Raw genomic sequence first — 24,018 nt, forward strand, 5'->3', positions numbered from 1 at the left:
AGCAGCAAGGAAGAAAACAGGAAGGTCCCCCAGTCTAACGTGTCCGGGTAGAAACCTTCACACTCACACAGTAGCAGTTCCCCCCCCCCACCCCTCACGCATTAAAATACAAAGTTAAAACGAGAAGAAAAAATGCATTTGCCGAGAAAAATATTCACACATGAAATATAGAAAAGGAAAAGCTCCTGAAACAGGAAGAAACCTGCAGAACCAGACTGAGAGGAGGAACTTTGGAGCAGATACAGGTCCTCCAGCAGCACTAAAGCAGCGTTTTTCAACCTTTTTTGAGGCAAGACACACTTTTTTCTTTGGAAAAATCTGGAGTCACACCACCACCCGAAAATGTTAAAATGTGAAACTCTGTAGCCTCTATTAACAATATAAAGTCCTTCTTATTAAAGTTTTTATCAACAGCAATCAAATAAATACAGAAAAAAAGTATTTCCCAATTTCTTTTTTTTTATTATTTGTACTGCCTCAGTGTGAAACCTGGACCTGATGGATGAACACAGAGAATAGAAGACGTATTCAGTTTCGATTTCACCGGCAAAGTTCTGTGCCGCCATCTAGTGGCGAAGAGGATTTATACACGATTACTCTGCAACACACTGTCGGCTGTGAGAGCAAATGTGAAATTGGATAATTTCCCGCGGCTCACCTGACGAGATCTGGAGGAAACACCAGTGGTTGAAAAACTCTGTCCTCAAGGACTCATAAAATCCAGGTTTTCAACACTTTCCCCAGGTCTCATTGGTCCAGAAACCTCGTATTTAAAGTTCACTGCTTCACCTTGATCACCCCTCCATCAGAATACTGGATCCCAGGAGCTGCATTCAGAATCTGCTGTGTCTCTGTGGGCTGGACTGACTCCGCCCACACACATCTACGCCCATCTATAAGTACTTCCTCACGTGGTGCCATGTGCCAGAGCAGACCTGCCTGATATTGTGGGAGGAGTCAAAGGGGGGGGAGGAGCCTATGGGGACGATTAGTACTCTTTAGAAAACCAGTAAAAAGTGAATTTTGCGTAACCTATAGCAACGCGACTAGAAAATGGAGCTAAATAACTTTATATATTAATGGTTCCACATTTCAAAACTACCTCTATTCTTATTCTTTAAGCAGAGTGAGATCTATATTAAAAACCCACAAATATATTTTGGTATTCATCACCGTCGATTCTTATTTCTACAAATATCAGATGCTACAAATTTGTTTCTGATTTAAAAAAACAAACAAAAAAAATCCTATTGGACATTCCGATGATGAAATTCTGCTGAAATACAAGAGACATTAAGTGAATGATGAGAATCTTCGATTCCAGTTTTGAGAAAAGTTTCTGGACGTCAAACCCTCCCGGCACTTCGCCGCAACGGGAGACGTGAATGTTTAATTCCAACTCCTGACCTGTTTGCGGGAGTCGTCAGGCGTCACTGATTCCCAGAAAAGAGACGGTTTGAATCCCTCCGACCTGCAGCAGATGGATCACATCTTTGAGCTGCGTGAGAGAAAAGCCTGGTTCCATTCAAACAGACACAAATCAACACACAGAGCATCGATCCACTAAACCAGGGGTGTCCAACATGAGGCCCGTGGGGCCAGAAGCGGCCCGCCAGAGGATCTAATCCGGCCGCCATGTGATTTTTTTTTTTTTTTTTTTTAAGTATAAATATGAAAAGTGACAGAGGCTGATTTAAAAACACTAGATTGGCAAAAATGACATTCAAAACCGCCCTCGGTCAGAATTAATGAATGCGTCTGTGGAGGTCACATGACGCAACACCTTTCACAATAAAGGTGTTCGATTTATGTGAAGTGATACTTTAGACACGTAAACTCAAAAAACTTTTTCCAGATGATGACAAATTGTTTTAATCCTGAATAAAAATATATCAGACACAGGTGACTGAGGGTTTTTTTTTTTTGCAAATACAATAATATCTGACTAACTTTAATATGTATATTTCAGAATAGACTGGCGAATTCTTGCAGTTACAAAAGGATCAAAGGAAGGAAAGACTTAGACTCAGTTTAATATGTGACGTTTGACTTGTTGGCCTCCAGAGGTCAGAGGTCAGATCAGGTTGATGTGGCCCCTCAACTGAAATCAGTTTGACCCCCCCTGGTCTAAACAGTAGATGTAGAATATCCTATAAAAAAAAGACTTATTTGGACCTTTCTTGACTGAATAAGAGTCACTGACCTCTGTTACAGCGATGTCATCCATCAACCGGTGAGTCATGAGGATTCTGGAGTAAAAGAGACAAGAAGAACAAGTCATCATTTTGAGAACGAGTGTAAATAGGGTGACGTTCTTCTAATACAACATATTCATACGGAAACGACGATAAAACGGGCGGCGAAGCAGCAGAAATCAGTTTTAGTCACGTGAACCAGACGAAATAATCTCGCGCTTAATGACATAACAAATCCAAATTTTCAAGCTGAAGAGACAACAGAGGTTTCTGTCAAATAAAAAAATAAAAAATAAAAAAAAGTTGCCACCGCTCCGATAACAGACTTTGAATTTGCAGTCAATAAGTAAATAAGTGACATCGTCCAGGAATAAGCTACTGTAAAAGTGCCGGGGGGTTGCGTGATAAGTGTGCACACGGTGTTCCTCCTCTGGAGGGCGGGTTAATCAGACAAGCTGCCTCGTGTCCTCGGGGGCGAGACACTCTGGGGGGGGGGGGGGGTGGGGACCAGGGACCAGGGACCAGCGAGCGTCTCCAGCAGCAGCAGCAGCAGCAGCCATGTCCAGCCTGAGGCTGATCAGCCGCCATGTGAGGAACATGAGCGAGCCGCAGCTGTCCATGCTGACGGTCCTGGCTGCAGACATCCAGGAGGAGCTGAGACAGGTACGACCCCCCCCCCCCCCCCTCCCCCCCACCGTCTGGACGCTGATGCCAGGTTAGTCCCCATGTCCACAGGGAGCCGTCAAGCCCTACAGAGACGTGATCGAGGCCTGCTGGGGCGACCTCCACAGCGGCGGGCTGAAGCCTCTCACCTTCGTCCGGCAGGTAATTACCCCCCCAAGACCCCCCCCAAAAGACCCCCGAAAACTCAAATCAACTCCTTTGTTTCCTCCGTCCGGCAGGTTCTGGCCACTTGTTTCTACCCCCAGCTTCTGGAGAGCAGCAAACTGCCCCCGGATGTCAAGCGGAGGGCAGAATGGCTGCTGGAGAGGTGTGATGGGGGCAGCGTAGGTGAGGCCACCCGGGGGGGGCGGGGGGGGGGGGTTGTCTTTGGGATAGCGTAATGGAAAAAATAAGAAATATAGAATTAAAAGGAACTTTCATTCCTGTTTAAAAGCTGAATGAGAGACTGTCGTGTGCAGAACTGTCAAGACAAGTTGTGCAAATAATAAACATGTAGCCACCAGCTAATGCTAAAGCTATCAAACTATTAGATATAAACTATTAGATATAAACTATTAGATATAAACTGTTAGATATAAACTGTTAGATACAAACTATTAGATACAAACTATTAGATATAAACTGTTAGATACAAACTATTAGATACAAACTATTAGATATAAACTGTTAGATATAAACTGTTAGATACAAACTATTAGATACAAACTATTAGATATAAACTGTTAGATACAAACTATTAGATACAAACTATTAGATATAAACTGTTAGATATAAACTGTTAGATACAAACTATTAGATACAAACTATTAGATATAAACTGTTAGATACAAACTATTAGATACAAACTATTAGATATAAACTGTTAGATACAAACTATTAGATACAAACTATTAGATATAAACTGTTAGATATAAACTGTTAGATACAAACTATTAGATACAAACTATTAGATATAATGTAATATAATGTGGATTCTTCTATTAGCAAATCCTTGAAGTTGTCACGTTGAATCTTTCTTTCTCACTTCGTCCACCTGAGTGTCGGAGGCTTTGGTTGAATTCTCATTTCTTAATGTGAGACGTTATTGTTTGACGCACGGAGACACGGCGTCACTCGGTGTGTGTGTGTGTGTGTGTGTGTGTGTGTGTGTGTGTGTGTGTGTGTGTGTGTGTGTGTGTGTGTGTGTGTGTGTGTGTGTGTGTCCTCCAGGTTCGTACACGCTGACGGCCGGGATCGACGACGTGGTCCAGGGGATCTCCGAGTTCATAAGGAGACGAGACGGAGGAGTTCCCTCTCGTCCTGAGGACATCTTCATCAGCTCCGGGTCTCAGCAGTCCCTCACGGTGACGTTTTGTTTGCCGTCCCCCTAATGTCCCTCCAATGTCCCTGTAACGTCCCTCCAATGTCCCTGTAAGGTCCCCCTAATGTCCCTGTAACGTCCCCCTAATGTCCCTTTAACGTCCCTCTAATGTTCCGTCTGTCCCTCTAACGTCTCTCTAACGTCCCTCCAATGTCCCTGTAGCGTCCCCCTAATGTCCCTCCAATGTTCCCTCTGTCCCTTGACGTCCCTCTAACGTCTCTCTAATGTCCCTCTAAAGTCCCGCTAACGTCCTTCTAACGTCTCTCCAATGTCCCTCTAATGTCTCTCTAACATCCCTCTGTCCCTCTAACGTCCCTCTAATGTCTCTCTAACATCCCTCCAATGTCCCTGTAACGTCCCCCTAATGTCCCTTTAACGTCCCTCTAATGTTCCGTCTGTCCCTCTAACGTCTCTCTAACGTCCCTCCAATGTCCCTGTAGCGTCCCCCTAATGTCCCTCCAATGTTCCCTCTGTCCCTTGACGCCCCTCTAACATCCCGCTAACGTCTCTCTAATGTCCCTCTAAAGTCCCGCTAACGTCCTTCTAACGTCTCTCCAATGTCCCTCTAATGTCTCTCTAACATCCCTCTGTCCCTCTAACGTCCCTCTAATGTCTCTCTAACATCCCTCTGTCCCTCTAACGTCTCTCTAACATCCCTCTGTCCCTCTAACGTCCCTCTAACGTCTCTCTAACATCCCTCTGTCCCTCTAACGTCCCTCTAACGTCTCTCTAACATCCCTCTGTCCCTCTAACGTCCCTCTAACGTCTCTCTAACATCCCTCTGTCCCTCTAACGTCTCTCTAACATCCCTCTGTCCCTCTAACGTCCCTCTAATGTCTCTCTAACATCCCTCTGTCCCTCTAACGTCCCTCTAATGTCCCTCTAACGTCCCTCTAACGTCTCTCTAACATCCCTCTGTCCCTCTAACGTCCCTCTAACGTCTCTCTAACATCCCTCTGTCCCTCTAACGTCCCTCTAGTGTCTCTCTAACATCCCTCTGTCCCTCTAGCGTCCCTCTAACGTCTCTCTAACATCCCTCTGTCCCTCTAACGTCCCTCTAGTGTCTCTCTAACATCCCTCTGTCCCTCTAACGTCCCTCTAATGTCTCTCTAACATCCCTCTGTCCCTCTAACGTCCCTCTAATGTCTCTCTAACATCCCTCTGTCCCTCTAACGTCCCTCTAACGTCTCTCTAACATCCCTCTGTCCCTCTAACGTCCCTCTAACGTCTCTCTAACATCCCTCTGTCCCTCTAACGTCCCTCTAATGTCTCTCTAACATCCCTCTGTCCCTCTAATGTCTCTCTAACATCCCTCTGTCCCTCTAACGTCCCTCTAACGTCTCTCTAACATCCCTCTGTCCCTCTAACGTCCCTCTAACATCTCTCTAACATCCCTCTGTCCCTCTAACGTCCCTCTAGTGTCTCTCTAACATCCCTCTGTCCCTCTAGCGTCCCTCTAACGTCTCTCTAACATCCCTCTGTCCCTCTAACGTCCCTCTAGTGTCTCTCTAACATCCCTCTGTCCCTCTAGCGTCCCTCTAACGTCTCTCCAATGTCCCTCTAACATCCCTCTGTCCCTCTAACGTCACTCTATCGTCCCTCTAAATTTGTCCTCGTCCCTCACTAGAACGTCCTCAAGGTCCTGGTGGACAGCGAGGCGTCTCCCAGAGCTGGGGTGTTGGTTCCAGTGCCGGGATACAACACTGCCGTGTGCTCAGTGGTGGCGCAGGGCGCCGTGGCGGTGCCCTACTTCCTGTGTGAGGAGGAGGAGGAGGAGGAGGAGGAGGAGGAGGGGGAGGGGGAGGGGGGGGGCTGGACGCTGAAGGTGGAGGAGCTGCAGCGGGCACTGGACTCGGCCGAGGGCGTCTGCAACCCCGTGGCGCTCTACGTCATCAACCCTGGAAACCCTGCAGGTGACGAGACGCACTGACATGTCCTCAACTGATGTTTATAGATTCAGAGAAACTCGACTGTCCAGTGGCAAAAAAACAGGACAACAAAAAATCTGCAAATGTAAAATACTGTGAACAAAAAATCCCCTCTACAATAAAAGATTTAAACAATGTAAATAAAGCGACGACAAAAGAGATCAGAACAGATGTTATGTTATATATAACATAACATCTGATGTTATATATAACATAACATCTGTTCTCAGCTTCTGTCCACAGTTTCATCTTTGAAGATGAAGAACCGTCGCACCTCAGCTTGGATCTGATTCAAATCTATTTGGATTTTCCATTTGTACATATAACATTAAAAAAAAACAACATACAAATATACATTAATCATTATGATGACCCAGAAGACGCAAAAATGTATTAAGAGACTTATTTACATTGCAGTCCTCAAAATAAATAAATAAACAAATAATATAAATTAATATAAAATATAGTAAAATAAAATAAAATAAATAAAATAAAATATTACATTGTGGTCCTCAACATAAATAAACAATCAAATAGAGATAAATAAAGATAAAATATAGTAAAATAAAATATAACAAAATTAAATTAAATATTACATTGTGGTCCTCAACATAAATAAACAAAGAAATACATATAAATAAATACAAAATATAGTAAAATAAAATAAAATATTACTTTGTGGTCCTCAACATAAATAAACAAACAAATAAATATAAATAAATATAAAATATAGTAAAATTAAATTAAATATTACTTTGTGGTCCTCAACATAAATAAATAAACTAATAAAGATAAATAAAGATAAAATATAGTAAAATAAAATAAAATATTACTTTGTGGTCCTCAACATAAATAAATAAACAAATAAATATATATAAATAAATATAAAATATAGTAAAACAAAATAAAATATTACATTGTGGTCCTCAACATAAATAAATAAACTAATAAATATAAAATACAGTAAAATAAAATAAAATAAAATAAAATATTTGTATTTCTTTATTTCACATTTATTTAACCAGGAAAGAGAAACCCACATAGCTCAAGCTCTCTCTTACCTGGCCGAGAGTTCCGCGGCACACGTCACGTCATTCAGCTTGAAACCTATTAAAAGGATTGGACACAATTAAAAGAATACAATAGTTTAAAATGACATTTCGACAGACACATTTTAATAGATAAAAAAGCTAAATATCTGCAGGCCAGAGTGAGAGAAGCTCACCGGGTGTAAAACGCTGCAGCGTCTCAAATCTGTTTGGAATTAAAAAAAAAAAACGTCCTTTAATTAGAAACGAGACGATTCCTAGAGTTCTGGATGTGGTTCAGTTCTTTCTTTCTCTGAAGGTTTGGTTCAGAGCCGGGAGTCCATGCAGGCGGTGGTTCGCTTCGTGGCAGAGAAGAAACTCTTCCTGCTGGCCGATGAGGTAAAACCCTCATTTATTATTATCTTAACCAAGTTGGTCGAGAAGGTCATGGTTTCATCTGCATGCATTTCTTTCTTTCTATGTATGTATTTTATCAACTTTTCGCAAAAACTATTCACCCGACTTGCGTGAAATCTTCAGGGATGATTTGTCATCATCCAAGAATCAATGCATCAGATTTTGGGACGTTAACATCTAAATGTTTCACAATAAATCCCCCAAAATTGTGAAAGTGTTTTTTTTTTTTCCATACAAAGTGGATGAAAGAGGCTCCTCGTGGAGAGATCAAAGGAGATTGGCGCCCGTTGCCATGGAGACGCTCCAGGCGTCTTCTGCACGTAGCCAACCCGACAGGCTCGTTAGCGTCGACGTGTGCTGACGGCGACCATGCTAGCGACGCAAAAGTCGGTTCCGCAAACAAACAAAGCTCTGCGCTCTACCGAGCGTAGCTCTAGTTTGTGACTCATTAAATGACTTTTCAGAGATTTTCCTTCCAGCCAGACGAGGATTAAAGAACGTTGATATCTTGTTAAAGGGAAAAGGAACCATCCTGGCCTTTTCCATTGACAGAGTTTTGAATTTAGATTTTTTTTTTTTTAACTGGAATTTATTTTGGCAGTCAAGGTGTATCAGGACTACGTTCGGAAAGCACCCAGTTCTAGATCTGCATGTTCCCCCTCAGGTGTATCAGGACTACGTTCATGCAGAAAGCACCAAGTTCTAGGTCTGCATGTTCCCCCTCGGGTGAATCAGGACTACGTTCGGAAAGCATCCGGTTCTAGATCTGCATGTTCCCCCTCGGGTGTATCAGGACTACGTTCAGAAAGCACCAGGTTCTAGATCTGCATGTTCCCCCTCAGGTGTATCAGGACTACGTTCAGAAAGCACCAGGTTCTAGATCTGCATGTTCCCCCTCGGGTGTATCAGGACTACGTTCAGAAAGCACCAGGTTCTAGATCTGCATGTTCCCCCTCGGGTGTATCAGGACTACGTTCAGAAAGCACCAGGTTCTAGATCTGCATGTTCCTCCTCCGGTGTATCAGGACTACGTTCATGCAGAAAGCACCAAGTTCTAGATCTGCATGTTCCCCCTCAGGTGTATCAGGACTACGTTCAGAAAGCACCAGGTTCTAGATCTGCATGTTCTCCCTCAGGTGTATCAGGACTATGTTCACGCAGAAGGCAGCCGGTTCGTCTCCTACAAGCAGGTGGTGGCGGAGACGGAGGTTCCTCCGTCAGGCCCGGTGCAGCTGGCCTCCTTCCACTCGGCGTCCAAAGGAACGTTGGGCGAGTGAGTGTTTGTCTCGACGTTCTGCTGTAATGAATATTTAACATCGTTCTCCCACGACGAGGAGTGAAATGTGGCTAAAGGGTAGAACTGCTCTGTGGGAACGTCCGTCATCGTTCAGTCACCTTCAGTCCAGTTATCTGAGAAAGTATTATTAAAGATGTACAGTAACTGTAATCATGAAAGTATTATTAAAGATGTAGAGTAACTGTAATCCTAACTGAGAAGTAGGGTTTATCGTCAGTGACTGACCAGGACGACTGGAACTTCCACTTCAAGCACACTGTGAAAAATGTTTATCTTTTTTTTCTTCAAAAAAGTACAGAAATCTTCTTCATGTATATTTGTATACATTATTGAATGCAGTTGCTAGATTGTATTATTAAGATATTACATAATTATACTTTCTATTATGTTTTTTCTACTTTTGCTGTGTCATTTCTCTGTTATTCTACTACTACTACTTCTATTATACTCTACTACTACTTCTACTACTACTCCTACTACTACTTCTACTCCTGCTGCTAATACTACTTCTACTACTACTCCTACTACTACTTCTACTCCTGCTGCTAATACTCATACTACTTATACTTATACTACTTCTACTCGAATATGATTACTTCTACAACTACTACACTACTCATACTACTTCTATTATTATTCCTACTTCTACTACTACTTTTACTTCTACTACTTCTACTTGACTATGAGTACTTCTGCAACTACTACAATACTCTTACTACTATCACTACTTCTACTCCTCCTCCTCCTACTACTACTACTACTTCTACTCCTACTACTACTTCTACTACTACTCCTACTGCTACTTCTACTACTACTACTACTTCTACTACTACTCCTACTACTACTTCTACTACTACTTCTACTACTACTTCTACTCCTACTACTACTTCTACTACTACTACTACTTCTACTACTACTCCTACTACTACTTCTACTACTACTACTTCTACTACTACTCCTACTGCTACTTCTACTACTACTACTACTTCTACTACTACTCCTACTGCTACTTCTACTGCTACTTCTACTACTACTTCTACTACTACTCCTACTGCTACTTCTACTACTACTCCTACTGCTACTTCTACTACTATTTCTACTGCTACTCCTACTACTACTCCTACTACTACTTCTACTCCTCCTCCTCCTATTATTATTCCAATTGCTATTGGTCGTCCTACCGCTACTTCATCATCATCATCATCATTGTTGTTGTTATTACTATTACTACTAGTACTACTCCTATTATTACTCCTACTCGTAGTCCTACTACTACTACTTGCTACTTTAGCGACTATTTCTACTACTACTATGATATTTACTCAACAGTTGTAATGTTTTCAAAGGGTTTGGTCTCAGTACTTACTACCTACCCAGTATTGTGTCGGCGGTTGACTGGCGGTGCCCCTGGTACTCCAGGTGTGGTTTGCGCGGTGGATTCGTGGAGCTGTTCAACCTGGACCCGGCCGTCATGGAGTTCGTCTTCAAGCTCTTCTCCACCGACAGCTGCGCCGCCGTGTCGGGTCAGATCGCCCTGGACGTGATGACTCGCCCGCCGCGGCCCGGAGACCCGTCGTTCCCGCGGTTCCAGCAGGTGGGCGCCGCCTCGTCGCGCAAAGCGGACTTTCATACCGAAGCAGAGTACGGAATAACAACCCCCCCCCCACCCCACCCCCCCCCCCGCCGTGTCGTCTGCAGGAGACACAGCACATCCGGGCCACGTTGGCCCACAATGTGAGACGGGCCCAGGAGGTTCTGGACCGTCTGCCGGGTCTGAGCTGCCGGCCGGCGGCCGGAGGAGCCTTCCTGTTCCCCAGAGTGCAGCTCCCGCCCAAAGCCCTGCAGAGGGCCCAGGTGAGGGGGGGGGGGGGGCGCGGGGGAGGGGGTAGGAGGGACGTCAGGGACCGGATTCACCTGGCGGACATGCAGACCGAACCCCTCTGCTTGTTTCCAGGAAGCAGGAATTGAACCGGACACCTTCTACTGCAAGAAGCTCCTGGAAGAGGCCGGAGTGTTGGTCGGTCCGGGCTGCGACTACGGACAGAAGGAGGGAACATATCACTTCAGGTAAACATCACTACAGGTAAATAATCACTACTTCAGATAAACATCACTTCAGGTAAACACCACTACAGGTAAACACCACTACAGGTAAACACCACTACAGGTAAACATCACTACAGGTAAACACCATTACAGGTAAACATCACTACAGGTAAACACCACTACAGGTAAACACATCACTTCAGGTAAACACCGCTTCAGGTAAACACCACTACAGGTAAACATACTACTTCAGGTAAACATCACTTCAGGTAAACACCACTTCAGTAAACACGTCATTACAGGTAAACATCACTACAGGTAAACATCACTTCAGGTAAACATCACTTCAGGTAAACATCACTACAGGTAAGCACCACATCAGTAAACACGTCATTACAGGTAAACACCACTTCAGGTAAACACGTCATTACAGGTAAACATCACTACAGGTAAACATACTACTTCAGGTAAACATCACCACAGGTAAACACCACTACAGGTAAACATACTACTTCGGGTAAACATCACTACAGGTAAACACCACTACAGGTAAACATACTACTTCAGGTAAACATCACTACAGGTAAACACCACTTCAGGTAAACACATCACTTCAGGTAAACAAACCACTGGAAGGTCAGTTTAAACTGCTGTAATCTGAATAAGTGCAGGAATGTTTCAGTCTTTCGAAGCCAAACTGGGAATTTTAAAGTTTAAACCCGAGACGTCCCAGTTCCAAGACGACTGGAACACGGCGTGTGTGTGTTTTTTTTATTTTTTATTATTATTATTATTATTATTTTATTAAGCAGCTGTTGACGACGCGACTTTGTTGTGTGTGCAGAGTTTCTGCGTTGCTGCGTTCGGACGTGATGGAGGAGCTCCTGAGACGCCTGAGCAGCTTCCAGAACCGCTTCATGAAGACTTTCTCTTAAAACTTCACTCTCCGTCAATCACTTCTGCAAAACTCCCACAAAACTCTGCTCAAGTACTTCAGCAGTTCACTCCTTTCTTTACTTCACCTTCTCTCAATCCGTTCTCTCTGCAGTTATTCGTGTTTGATTCATTTACATTTTTCAACATTAAAACAACTTCAGCTGAGCTTCTTCCTGTTTTTTTTTCCAACGTGTGTGTGTGTGTGTGTTAAGATTCATTGAGAGACATTTAAAAAATATTTAAATATTATATTTAATAACCCAATTAACCAGTTTATTTGAATCGAGTTCAGACTATCTGACGCCATCTGAACTGGTTTCACACCATTTCTAACACCTTCAGAGTTGAAGACGGTTTCCAGGCCGATCAGACTTTAAACTTTGGAACTGAAAATTGACGATTGTGTGTTTGAGCTGTTAAAGATTGTTTTTTTCAATCTTTTGAAAACTAGTTTGTCCTGGTTTATCAGTTTTTTTTCTTTTGGGACCCGTCCAGTGTGAAATGATTCTCTTTCCACGCTGTGGTGAGACTTTAACACTGGATGTCAGAGGGTTTCCATTAGTTTCTTAAGGCCAGTCTTAATGCTGAGTCGCTATTTGATTGTTGGGCGTTAAATAAACAGGGAGCTGGTCGCTGCAGGGCATGATGGGAGTTCAGGTTATGTGTTGCCAGAGGTTATTAAGGGTTATTATCAGGGTGGGTGGGCGACCATGAGTGAGAAATGTGGTGTGTAAAGTGTCATCCTGCTATGAAGCTCTGGTTGCGTGTTTATGTCAAAATAAAAGCCTCTGGTGATCAGCTGGCATAAAAGAATCTCGCTCACCACTATATATACATATATATATATATATTTTGTTGTCTGTCATCTTATTTATTGTGTTTTGTTTTAAACATCTAAGTGGTATTCCTGAGCTCTCTGGCTTATTGTGAATGTCCCACAATGCAATGTTTGTGTTTTCAGAAGCTTTCTACACACTGAGAATTATATAAGGTTTATGCTATTTCATGATGAATAGCGACATGGCAGGTATCCTGATAAGCACATTTCTTGCAACAAATTTTTTTTTTTAACTAATTAATTCAGGAGAAAACAAAAGCTACCAAAAAGGGACGCCAATTACACAATAAAGGGCTGAAAATATGCAATTTTTTGTTGTTGTTTTCTTTGTTTTTAAAATAGCACCAGCGTGTGATTTTAATCCCACCCATAAAACTCCATCTTAATTAACTAGATATTACAGTGGCCAAAGTAATACATATTTAACCATTTCCTGTTTGTAAAAACAATCTCCACTTTGCTCTAAACGCAAAATTAATGTCCCACAATGCAATGTTTGTGTCTTCAGAAGCTTTCTACACACTGAGAATTGTCTTGTGATGATTATATAAGGTTTATGCTATTTCATGATGAATGGTCTATATATGGCAGGTATTTATTATATATGATGAATTCACCTCAAAAAATGTAAATAACCACACACACACACACCAACACAGCCTCTACTTTCTGTGACGCATCAAATAAATTATAATAAATTATAATAATGAATTATTATTATTAATAATAATAATAATATTAATCATTAATTATAATAAATGTATTTATTTCTTGTATATAATACATGGCAGGTATCCAGAGAAGCACATTTCTTGCAACAATTGTCTTTTTCCTACCAAAAAAGGGACGCCACTTACGCAACGCAGGTCTAAAAAAGATGCGATTTTGTTTTTAAAAATAGCACCGGCGTGTGATTTTAATCCCCCCCAGCCGCCCCCCGGAGGGGAACGTCTTGTTCACGTTTGGCCGGACGCTCCCACCGACTGGGGCTGAAAGACGAGTCGCCACGAGGGTTGTGACGTTCAGTCAGCCCACCGCGGCGCCGGGTCAACAAATCGTAGCGTGTGTGTGCGTGTGTGTGTGTGTGTGTGTTTATGCACGTGTGGGCTAACTACAGGGCCGCGTGGCGCCGGGCCGGGGTGCGGCGATGCGGAGGAGGATATAGACCCTCATCCATCGGTCTATATTTAGCTGTTTCTTTTCTTTTTTCCCTCGCTTCGTCCCACACGCCACGATTTCAAAATAAATAAATAAACACCGAGGAAGATGGAGGAGCGGATAAGAGCGTGGCGGCGGCACTGAGCGGCGCTGCCTCCAGTTCTCTCCTCCTCTGCTTCCGCCTCCTCCCACTACTCCCCCCCCCCCCCCCCCCCCCCCCCCCCCCCCTCCTGCAGTATATATGAGGGTCTCCCGGGTCCGGCTCCACTGCAGTGGAGACGAGAGCCTCAGTACGATGCGCTGAAGGATGGTGCACCAGGAGAAACGCATTTACCAGGTGTGTGTGTCCCTCCGTCTCTCCTCCGTCGCTCGTAGTCGTTATGGCAACGTGTCGCGCTGACAGGTCTGCGTGGGACGGTGTCCGTCACGGGGTGGGGGGTCCCGGGAGGGTGGATGGAAGTGGACTGGGTGTGTTCAGTGTTTTTTTTTTACCACCCACCCCCCTTGCAGTTTTCTCTACGCTTGATCGGAGCGGTAAACGGCGGTTTGCGTGTAAGAAGGTCATGATGTGGCGTGGAAGTGGCCAAGGCGGGGGGGGTTAAAGGAGGGGGGGGGGGGGGGCAGAGCGCCGGTTACCAGGAGTGATGGAGGCGATCAGATGATTGATACTCCTACATCACAGCTTCATCTGATGCGTCACAGAAAGCAGAGGCTGTGTCGGCGTGTCGGCGTGTCGGCGTGTGTGTGTGTGTGTGTGTGTGTGTGTGTGTGGTTATTCGCGGAACACGTCTCCATTTCTGGACACGCTCCTCGACGAGTCCTGATTATTCAGCACCGGCCCGGAGACACGAGATCCCCCACGCTCTCGGAATAGAAAAAAAAAAACACGCCGTGACGAAACGTTTGATTGTTTTTCTTCCCGACACACGAAACGTGAGAATCCAAGACAAAAAATAAAATAATAAAAAAAGAATCATAAATGATTCAGGGAAATGAGGAAACAACAGGAACGTCTGGGATTGAAAAAAAAATGGGAGAAACGTAACTGCGGAGGTTCCGTTCAGTTGAAGATGTCGGCCGTTTTCACTTCAACGTCCTTCTTCTTCTGCTTCGCCAAACCGCGTTTAGCCGCCGAGAACACGTAAACTTTATAAAAAACGGGGGGATATAATGTTCCTGTGAGGTTAGAAGACGAACCACTGCACCATTTTACACCCCTGAACAACAACGTCTTATTGTGACGCGTTTTATTGCGTGTTTTGATATTTCCATCCAAGCCAAGTCCCACTGAGCCGATCAATCACACAATACATTAATGTTTTTTAAATAGATTTTCCTGAGATAATAATTCAGCCACTTCCAGCAGAGAGACTTTCACCATTCCTAACATACGTTTCCCTGCCAGTGTGTGTGTAGCCCCAGTTAAAGGTGATTTATAAATGCTTCTTTAAACACTCAATAATCTGGTCATTAGTCGTGGCGTTAATCATTTCTGCTGGATGAATACATTAATTTAAAATCAATTTTCAAAAGTTATAAAATCTTAAAAAAAAAAAAAAAAAAAAGCAGATAAAGAAGACAAAAGTCACAACGTCATATAGTTTTGTTCTCTGGAGGTGAAGAGTTGATGTTCGTCAGCTAATCCAGCCTCGTTGTTGTGAAACTTTCCCTCTTTCAGGATTGTTAAATTATATATATATGAGTTATACTCGGATAAGGATGAGTTATTTTAGGGGTTTATGCAGGAGTAAACTGTGTACAGGTGTGTCCGCTAGCGTGTTTGAAATCAATTCATAAAACATCAAAACGATTATAACCCAGGATTTAATCTGACCTCAGTCTAACCCTGCAGACTGATTAGAAACGAACAAGAGATACTGGAAGTTCAAACTGATTAGAAACAAACAAAAAAAAAAAAAACCTCCAACCCTCACTAACCCTAACCCTAATTAATTCTAACCCTAGCTAACCCTAACCCTAACCCTAATTAATTCTAACCCTACCTAACCCTAACCCTAACTAACCCTAACCCTAATTAATTCTAACCCTACCTAACCCTAACCCTAACCCTAATTAATTCTAACCCTAGCTAACCCTAACCCTAACTTACCGTAACTCACCCTACCTAACCCTAATTAACCCTAACTAACCCTAATTCACCCTACCTTACCCTAACTAACCCGAACCCTAACCCAAACTAACCTTAACTCACCCTACCTAACCCTAATTAACCCTAACTAACCCTAACCCCAACTAACCTTATCTCACCCTACCTAACCCTAACTAACCTTATCTCACCCTACCTAACCCTAACCCTAACTAACCTTATCTCACCCTACCCAACCCTAACTCACCCTAACCCTAACTAACCCTAACTCACCCTACCTAACCCTAACTAACCTTATCTCACCCTACCTAACCCTAACTAACCCTAACCCTAACTAACCTTAACTCACCCTACCTAAACCTGACCTTAACTCACCTTAACTAACCCTAATCCTAACCCTAACCCTAGCTAACCCTAACCCGTCAACACTTCCACGTGAGTCTCAGTTTATTGCGCCAAATCCAACTTTTCCTTGATTTTTCCCTCCATTAGAATATCGGATCCTAAGAGCTACATTCAGAATCTGCTGCGTCTGTGTGAGCTGGACTGGCTCCGCCCACACACACACGTCCATCTACGAGGAAGCGGGAGGAAGTACTTCCTCTCGTGGCGCCATGTGCCAGAGATGAGCTGCCTGGTTGTGGGAGGAGTCAAAGGGGAGAGGAGCCTACCTTGATTGTGATTGGCTAAAACCCCCCGATGACACTATATAGGGTTTGATTTCTGATTGGCTGCTTGGAGCAACACACTTTTTAAAAGAGAGAGAGAGGGAGGACACACTTTCTTCACTTCTGGGGCGTCGTCCAGGTGTGGAGACGATTCTTACTGCTGGGAAACTTTTAGAAAAGGAATTTAGCCTAATATGACCCCTTTGAAATGAGTCTGTTTAAAATACCGTGGCAGGAAGTTACAATAACAAGAGTTTATTTAAGCAAAACTCCGTCTGTGTCCGTCAATATGAAGCCTCAACGTTGAATAAAACTCCCCAAATCAAATATTCACAATAGTATACATTATATTTGCTCGTCTTATTTAATTATCACAAATATGATGATGAGCAACACACTTTTTAAAAGAGCGAGAGAGAGAGGACACTTTCTTCGGCTCTGGTATCCAGGTATGGAGACGACTAGTACTGCTGGGAAAACTTTTAAAAAGTCAATTTTGCACAATTTGACCCCTTTAAAGTTGAAAAAACATAAACCTCAGTGTTGACGAACATTTAAACCACCTAGTTGGGAGGATCCGGTCAGCAGGTAACACGTCTCTGACGGGGAAAACAAAACCATTCACATACTCGTGTGCAAAAATGTGGATTCTTTCAGAGGAAACGTGAATTTCCATATTTAAATGAGACGTTATTTTCTTGTGTCCCACGGCGGAGAGGAACGTGTCTGTGACGAACGTGATCCTGAAACAAACCCTGATCGTTTGCTCCTTCAGTGAGCTTGTGGCCTATTTAAATCATTTCAAATCATCGAGAGCCACACCATTATGTCGGTTCTTTGTGTTGATGTTTTATGTTTTTTTTTTTGTTTTTGTTTTTGTGTGGCAGGCTCAGAGGAATGAGAGAGAGTCCATCAGGCAGAAACTGGCTCTGGGCGGTTTCTATGACGACGAGCCCGTCATCTATACCAGCTGCAGCAAGAACGGCCCGTCCTCCCGGTGGGTTTCTGCACGTGTGTGTGTGTGTGTGTGTGTGTGTGTGTGTGTGTGTGTGTGTGTGTGTGTGTGTGTGTGTGTGTGTGTGTGTGTGTGTGTGTGTGTGTGTGTCAGTGACCAGGGTTTGATCAGCGCAGCCTTTTGAAGAACAGAAATAATAATGAATCTGGATTGAAGCTGCACTTTCATCTATTTTTATTTATTTATTTATTTATTTACAGATTTTATATTTAGATAAAAGGAAGCCGAGGAGAGAATCTGTCCCACTTTTGAATAACTATCAATTCATCAGAAGCTTTTTTATGGTTCGTCGTGGATTCTGTGAGAAAGACGGACCTTTTTAACAGAGAATATCAGTTTATCTATTTATGAGCGATGGTTTTGAGTTTGAGAGAGAATCGATGTGACAGAGGGGGTAAAGTTATATATTTTGTCCGAATCTAATTCACTTCATTATGGTTCACTTCTACATCCCAGTTTAAAGGCCTAGTGAAATGAAAATTCGACCTCCAAAACACTCTGGCCGTCGCTTCTAGGGACATTTTTCATGCTAACTGGCTGAAGGGTAAAATGTTAAAACACGACAATCTGCGAGAAAATAGCCGATAAACGGTGCTATTTCCTCTGCTGGGCGGAGCTTCTGACAATAATAGAGTGACATCACGAGTTGTGCACACGCCCAAGTTGTGTTTACGTTATGGAGGATCAGAGTTTTGACCACGAAGAGGCTGAATTGAACCATATTTCATCATCGTCGTCATTTCAAACCCAGTGATTGATGAAGAAGACACAGAAGGTCGTTCTGCCATCGGTGACCCCGTCTGGAACATGTTGGAGGAAGCAGAAGACGCTTCGTCCTCCATTCGTCCTCGTCTCCTCAGCCTCAGCAGCCGCCAGTTTTCACTTGATCGTCTACTAGCCGCCCGAGCAAGCGGCTAGCCGCACAAGCTAACGGCTAGCCGCTCCCGCCGCCCGTGCTCCTTTCCTCCTCCCTCTGGTCTCTTCCAGGCTCAATCTTTCGTCAAGCCTCATAAAACGCCGACTATAACTTCAAAACACTGTAAAAACTTGGATATTTAAGAGGGAAACAAGCCGATATAAACACAATAGATGGAGATCTGCACAACTCGTGATGTCACACATAGGCTCCGCCCACAATAGCCCATGGATTCCCCCGACTTCTTCAGTTGGAGATTCAAAATTGAAATAACTTTGTCATGCGACAACAGTGGTGGGGCAGAGTCGGAGGAACCTTACAAGTAGAACCACAACTATCGTTTTTTGCAAAGTAGTGTTTTACATTTCACAAGGACTTTAAACTCAATTTCTACGTAGCAGCAGCATTAAATCATAATAACCTATAAAAACAAGAATCTCCAGTTTCATTGGAATTTCAGTTCGTCTCATTTCAACATTGCAGTTGATGTTGTCACACTTGGTTTTAATAACCTCAACCTCAACCTTCCTCTTTTGGTGACACAATGATAATCAAATAAATGTTTTTGTAAAGTATCTCCGCCTGTCCACGGGTCAAAGTATCCTTGAGCAATGCAATAAAACCAAAATTACTCACATTGGACCGCCGTGGCTGCCGGAGCATGACCTTTGACCCCCGACCAGCTCCCCCAGAGCGTCTTGATCCTGGAAATAGAATAAATCAATATGGGGAAAAAGAAGGTTCAATAGATATATTTAAAAAAAAAAAAGTGCTTTTATTGTCAAAAAAGTTATGTCGGTTGTTGATTTGGTTGTTGTTTGTATTTAAGAAGATAAAATGGCCTCACATGACAGCAACATGATACATTTGCATGCAGACATGAGTGTTGGGCCTCCAGCAGCCAGCGGGGGGCGCTAAGCAGGTCCAAGTCATGCAATTGGGGGGTGGGGGGGGGGTGTCATGGCAACAGCAGCAACACAACAAAGACGTGTAGGTTTGGAAAGGGCATGCTGGACTGCGTGGTTTACCGCCACGCTTGTTTAAAGGCCCCCGGCTTCACCGCGGAGACGGAGTTTCTCACTGCGGCGGCAGGTTTTCTCTTAAAAACGTCAAAACAAAATGTCAAATAACCTCCAGTTTCCTTCCTGGTTTCATTAATGCACAACCAGCAGATCTCTCCTGCTGCCTTGCTGGTGGCCAAGGCAGGAAGGGAATTAAACCGGTTAACGCTTTTTGTTTATTTGCTGTTTGATATGTTATATAGATGTTATAGTGACGTATTAATATATACCAGTTAATGCTTTTTGTTTATTTGTTGGTTGATATATTATATAGATATTATAGTGGTGTATTAATATATATACCAGTTACAACTTTTTGTATTTTATAGATTTTTGCTGTTTGACATGTTATATAGATATTATAGTGGTGTATTAATATATATACCAGTTACAACTTTTTGTTTTTTTATACATTTTTGCTATTTGATATATTATATAGATATTATAATGGCTTATCAATAGATATACCAGTTAATGCTTTTTGCTTATTTGTTGGTTGATATATTATATAGATATTATAGTGGTGTATTAATATATACCAGTTAAAACCTTTAGTTTTTTTACAGGTTTTTGCTGTTTGATGTTATATAGATATTATAGCGGCGTATGAATAGATATACTAGTATTGTTTGTTTGTTTTCGATGTTTTTTGCTGTTTCGTATGTTAAAAAAATATAGATTTGTAATATATTTACAATTTATAGTTTAATTTTTCACATCGTAATCACGATGATGTCAGATGACGTACATCATAAATTAAATGTAAACAAACACTATTGCATTATAATGAAATGTATTTAAGTAATGTAAATGTCAATACAAGATAAATGTCATAAATCAAAATCCTAAATGTCATTTGTCATAAATAATGCATTTTATTTAATAATTAAAAAAGAAAAAGGTCCAACATTACTCAAAAAAGAAACAAATGTTTGTCCCTTGATATATATATCCCATAATTTCTCAACTATTTTGCTCCACGACTCTAAACCTGGCATGCCATGCCATTTTAGTGAGCTACCGTTATCTGGTACCTTTGACGCTTGTGATTGATGCATTTCTACGAGACTTTACGTGGCGGTTTTCAGAATAAGAGTTCTAACAGGTCTGACTCACTTTTACGTGACCGACTGACATTAAAAATGACAAAATGTTTTTCCCACGAAAGTGATATTTCGCATTAGTGGCTGAGGCTTTCGTTGCCCCGGGATGGCGGCACACCTCCACGTTGCCTTAACGTTACATCAGACGCATTCTGGCGAACCGCATCCAGCGAAACCTCTTTCGTTCTTTTCACAAGAGCTCTCGCCTCCCGTTCAGTTCGGGCCTTTTGATTTATCAATTTTTCCACGCTGAATTGCAGACACCCCCCCCCTCCCTACCCTGTCCACACTCCCGACCACTTCTTTGAGGAAGTGCAATTCGGCGAGTCTTTGAAAAAGGAAGCGGTGCCTCGTGTGAGGCGGCCGCTGCGATTGGTGTAGTTCTAACCGTGTCACCCTCCAAAGGTAAAGGCGATTCATCCGGGCTGGAAATTCCAACGCCGCCCGTCCCGTTGTGCTTGTGATTGTTGTCGTCCGGGAGGGAAGGAGCGGTTACCCGCCCGGGTGAGTTAGGTTCTTTCACAGTTTAATGATGTGGCATTGAATGGATTAGTGCTTTGAGTGGTTGGAAAGGTTGAGGTTAAAGTTTCAATTGTTTTCCGCGCAACTGCTCCAGAGGCCTGGTTACGACAGCGTCATTTCTCCCTTCGATCTTTATTCCCATGGACACAAACGTGTGACGCCGTTGACATTAAAATAGGCCGCGTCACGGCATGGCATTTTAAAGCGACACAGGATTTCCATTGAAATCTGAAGGCTTCACAGCAGCAGTGTGAAACTCAGTTCAGAAACCACAAATAACCCAACTACATGTTGGGAGGGTAAAACCGAGGATTAAAAACCTTTAGAGTTAATGTTTTATTTATAGTGGTGCAGAATATACGTGATGGGAATATCTCTATTTTCACTCAAACCAAACAGTTACTACAAAAAATGCTACAATCTCAACATAAATCCAATCTTCATGAAACCTTCCGGTGCAAAAGATTGTCAATTTCTGGTTGTTTTTACAAACTCGCGCTGGCAGAGCACGGCTTTGAGGTGAGATTGACGGTAAACAAGGTATTCTGTAATGACTTGCACAATATTAGGTGTGGTTCAAAGTTGTGTGTTAACAGGAGGAAAGTAGTTTCCTGCCGAATTTCCAAAGATTTAACCGACACGTGAGCTTTTAATTTATTTATTAAAAAAAAAAAAAAAAATGTACGTGAGATTTTCATGGCTCTGACGCGTGACGGGGGATCTCCTTTACTGCTGGGAAAAAATAACTGAATAATCATTTCAGTTTCTCTACTTCTTCTAAACATAAGCACATCAACTGCTGACAGCAAAATGTCAGATGGGCCAATCGCGTGGCAAAAGCTATATTTATATAGCACCAAATGCAACAAAGTCATTCCGGAGTGCTTTGAACAGCGAAAAGATAAAAGAATATAGTTGAAACCTGGAAGCGACAGGATGAGAGAAACATGTGGTGAATCAGAATAAAAGGCCCCAACTTGGCATCGGTCACGGAAAAAAATAAAATAAAAAATGTGGATGATTCCCGTGGTGGCTGTGTGATTTCAACTCACGGTTAACTAGAGCTACGCTCGGTAGAGCGGCGGACCTTCGCCAACGCCACGTTTGTTTGCGAAACCAAGTAAGAGTCGCTGGCGTGATAGCCGTTAGCTCGTATCAATGCTAACGAGCCTGTCGGGAAGCAACGTCACTGTGCGAAACACTGAGCCGGGAGCACAGACGCCAATCTCCTTTGATCTCTTTGAGCGCTTTGTATGGCACAGGTTTTGTGGGGGATTTATTCGGAAATGGTTCGCTGTTAACGCTCCGAAATATAATCAACCTTGGTTGACGACAACTCATCCCTGAAGTTTTCACGATATTCTGTTTAACCGGTTTTTTTTGCGACTAATTTATACAACACATACGTACAACCCAATACACGCAGACAAAAACACAACATTCCGTTGGCGAAGGCGATCACCTCCTCCATTGTTCACTAGCTTCTTCAAGAGCTGGTGAAAAACAAACACTTCATGCGAGTAAATTCAAGACTGTGGCCTTCGTGGGTTCTCGGACACGGTGAAATCCACTAAACCAGGGGTGTCAAACATGCGGCCCGGGGGCCAGAAGCGGCCCGCCAGAGGATCTAATCCGGCCCGCCATGTGATTTTTTTTTTTTTTAAGTATAAATATGAAAACTGACAGAGGCTGATCTAAAAACACTAGATTGGCAAAAATGACATTCAAAACCGCCCTTGGTCCGAATTAATTAATGCATCTGTGGAGGTCACATGACGCAACACCTTTCACAATAAAACGAGTCCAATTTATGTGAAATGATACTTTCGACACGTAAACTCAAAAAAATGTCCAGATGATGACAAATTGTTTTAATCCTGAATAAAAATATATCCAGATACAGGTGACTGAGGGTTTGTTTTTTGCAAATATAATAATATCTAATTAACTTTAATATGTACATTTCAGAATAGACTGGCAAATTCTTGCAGTTTCAAAAGGATGAAAAGAAGGAAAGACTTTTGACATTTGTCCATATCTGCAGTTTAATATGTAACGTTTGACTTGTCCGGCCCCCTAGAGGTCAGATCAGGTTGATGTGGCTCCTCAACTGACTTGTTGGTTTAATCGGTTTTCGAAATCACCTCACGCTACGTATCGGTGCGATCATTTCGGTGTGTGTGTGTGATTCCCGTCAAGGCTGCAGGGCGGCGTGAACCTGCAGGTCTGCTTCGTGAACGACAGCAGCAGCGACAAGGACAGCGATGCCGAGGACAGCCGGACGGAGACCAGCCTGGACACGCCCCTGTCCCCCGTGGTGTGTTTCTGCAACGCCCCCCTCCTTCCTCCCACCAACTTTCAGGCGTAGCGTTGACCTCTGACCCCTCCCCCATCCCCTCCCCCCGTCCCACACAGAGCAAGCAGAGCTCGTCGCTGTCGGACCGAGACACCGCGGAGGAGGACTCGGACCCGCTGGACGACTGCGGCGGGTTCTGGCGGGTGCAGCGGCGGCTGCAGGAGGAGGCCCGGGTGGCGCTGGCCCTGGCGCGGCCCATGGCCCGCATGCAGGTGGAGGTGGAGCGGCAGATCCAGCTGCACAGACGGTCTCCCGTGGCCGACCTGGTCAGTCCCCCCGATTCGCGTGCTTCGTGTCGTCTCGTTCACGTTGTCCGGGGAGAACAAAGGTCCCGGCCCGAGCGGCCGGGGGGGGCGAAGAGACGCGTTTGTGTCGGCACACGT

The 24,018-nt window shown here is 43.4% G+C and overlaps 3 protein-coding genes across 4 annotated transcripts in view; 2 read left to right on the top strand and 1 right to left on the bottom strand.

The window, feature by feature from the left end:
- Positions 1-24,018, bottom strand: part of LOC308135371 (uncharacterized protein) — a 432,222-nt gene that overhangs the window by 24,273 nt on the left and 383,931 nt on the right. The gene's annotated exons all lie outside the window — the stretch shown is intronic.
- On the top strand, positions 2,754-11,890 carry LOC308135071 (alanine aminotransferase 1; the record flags this gene model as incomplete). Its single annotated transcript, XM_080502944.1, has 11 exons — positions 2,754-2,858; positions 2,931-3,020; positions 3,098-3,206; positions 4,089-4,222; positions 5,867-6,152; positions 7,515-7,594; positions 8,749-8,885; positions 10,329-10,503; positions 10,608-10,763; positions 10,864-10,976; positions 11,800-11,890. 11 exons carry the CDS (start codon positions 2,754-2,756, stop codon positions 11,888-11,890), a joined length of 1,476 nt encoding a protein of 491 aa, XP_080359070.1.
- Positions 14,195-24,018, top strand: part of LOC308135868 (schwannomin-interacting protein 1-like) — a gene marked incomplete at its 5' end in the record, with an annotated part of 11,192 nt that continues 1,368 nt past the window's right edge. Inside the window, 4 exons of the mRNA XM_080504002.1 lie at positions 14,195-14,224; positions 17,550-17,681; positions 23,486-23,596; positions 23,695-23,901. Coding sequence (XP_080360128.1) covers positions 14,195-14,224; positions 17,550-17,681; positions 23,486-23,596; positions 23,695-23,901 — 480 coding nt within the window. The remainder of the gene's footprint in view (positions 14,225-17,549; positions 17,682-23,485; positions 23,597-23,694; positions 23,902-24,018) is intronic.

This window comes from Blennius ocellaris (assembly GCF_963422515.1).
Source record: "Blennius ocellaris genome assembly, chromosome: 10".
Lineage (NCBI taxonomy): Eukaryota > Metazoa > Chordata > Actinopteri > Blenniiformes > Blenniidae > Blennius > Blennius ocellaris.